At 42.2% G+C, this 2,007-nt stretch overlaps 1 protein-coding gene across 1 annotated transcript; it reads left to right on the top strand.

Annotated features, from left to right (window-relative positions):
• The first annotated feature begins 328 nt into the window (after positions 1 to 328).
• On the top strand, positions 329 to 2,007 carry LOC138883429 (uncharacterized). The gene is made up of 3 exons (XM_070164116.1): positions 329 to 598; positions 710 to 957; positions 1,449 to 2,007. Exons 1-3 carry the CDS (start codon positions 329 to 331, stop codon positions 2,005 to 2,007), a joined length of 1,077 nt encoding a protein of 358 aa, XP_070020217.1.

Below are 2,007 nucleotides of genomic sequence, written 5' to 3'. Positions count from 1 at the left end.
CACACTTATCTTTTTCACTCAATGCAGCCTTCTCTTTCACGCCCTTCACTTTCCACTCAACACTTGCAGTTGGCTTCTCCTTTTTCAACCTCGTTGCTACATTCATCTCAAAAGTTACAGTCTCCTTACCCATTCTAAGCATGAGTTTTATATCATGTCTATCTAATATTTCTATGTTCGTCGCGAAGAATGGTCTTCCTAGGATGAGTGGGACCTCCTTGTTCTCCTCCATCTTCACCACTATAAAATCTACAAGGAATACAAACTAATCCACCCGCACTAAGTTGACCCCGGTTCCACCTTGTCCTATGTTACCCCTTATGTTGCTATGGAATTTGGGATAGAACCAGAACAGCTTCATGAATTATTCTCGGTATCTACTCCGGTTGGTGAGTCTATTACGGCTGCTCGAGTTTATAGAGGTTGTGTCGTTACGGTGCATGGTAGGGATACTATGGCCGATCTTGTTGAATCGGGGGTGGTCGATTTTAATGTAATAATGGGAATGGATTGGCTTTATTCATGTTTTGCCAAACTTGATTGTCGGACTAGAACTATGAGGCTTGAGTTTCCTAATAAGCCCGTTGTTGAATGGAAGGTAGATAATGTAGTGCCTAAAGGTCGGTTTATTTATTACCTTAAGGCCACAAAGATGATCAAGAAGGGGTGTATCTATCATTTAGTCCGTGTTATGGACACTGATGTCTAGGCACCTAGCCTTGAGTCCGTGCCAGTTGTGAATGAATTTCCGGATGTCTTTCCAGATGAGCTCCCTGAGATCCCATCAGACAGTGAGATTGATTTTGGGATCGATGTGATGCCAGGCACGCAGCCTATATCAATTCCACCTTACAGAATGGCACCGTTAGAATTGAAAGAGCTAAAGGAACAATTGAAGGATTTGCTAGAGAAGGGCTTCATCTGGCCAAGTGTGTCACCATGGGGCGCACCGGTTTTGTTTGTAAGGAAGAAAGATGGGTCGCTATAGATGTGTATTGACTACCGGCAACTCAACAAAGTCACAATCAAAAATAAATACCCTCTACCAAGGATAGATGACTTGTTTGATCAATTGCAAGGTGTTATGTGTTTCTCAAAAATTGACTTGCGTTCCGGGTATCATCAATTGAAGATAAGGGAGCAGGATACTAAAAACAGCTTTCAGGACTCGGTATGGGCACTTTGAATTTCTAATGATGTCTTTCAGGCTAACAAATGCCCCGGCAGCTTTCGTGGATCTTATGAATCGAGTCTTCAAGCCTTTTCTAGACTCCTTTGTGATAGTGTTCATTGACGATATTCTTGTGTATTCCCCGAAGTTGGGAGGACCATGCTGACAATCTCAGGGCAGTTCTGCAAACTTTTTAGCAACATCAACTCTATGCAAAATTTTTGAAATGTGAATTTTGGCTTGAATCTGTCACGTTCTTGGGTCATGTCATCTCCAGGGAAGGGATTATGGTTGATCCTCAAAAGATTTCAGTAGTAAGGAATTGGCCTAGACCTATCACTCCAACAGAGATTCGTAGTTTCTTAGGTTTGGTTGGGTACTACAGAAGATTCGTGGAGGGATTTTCTACTCTTGCCTCTCCATTGACTAAATTGACGCAGAAAGCAGTTAAGTTCCAGTGGTCCGATGCTTGTGAAAGGAGCTTCCAAGAACTGAAATCAAGAATGACTTCAGCACCGGTATTAACCCTGCCAGATGGTATAGAGGGATTTGTGGTGCATTGCGATGCTTCAAGGATCGGGTTTGGGTGTGTGCTAATGCAACACGGCAAGGTTATAGCTTACTCTTCTAGGAAACTCAAGAATCATGAAAAGAACTATCCAACCCACGACTTAGAGCTTGCAGCAGTGGTGTTTGCACTAAATATTTGGCAATATTATTTGTATGTGGTCCATGTCGATGTATTTATGGACCACAAAGAGCCTTCAATACATTTTCAAGCAAAAGGAGTTGAATCTGAGATAGAGAAGATGGTTAGAGTTACTCAAGGATTATAA

The sequence above is a fragment of the Nicotiana sylvestris genome, chromosome 12, assembly GCF_000393655.2.
Source record: "Nicotiana sylvestris chromosome 12, ASM39365v2, whole genome shotgun sequence".
Lineage (NCBI taxonomy): Eukaryota > Viridiplantae > Streptophyta > Magnoliopsida > Solanales > Solanaceae > Nicotiana > Nicotiana sylvestris.
The sequence above is the reverse complement of the archived record's forward strand: the minus strand, read 5'-3'. Positions and strand labels throughout refer to the sequence as shown.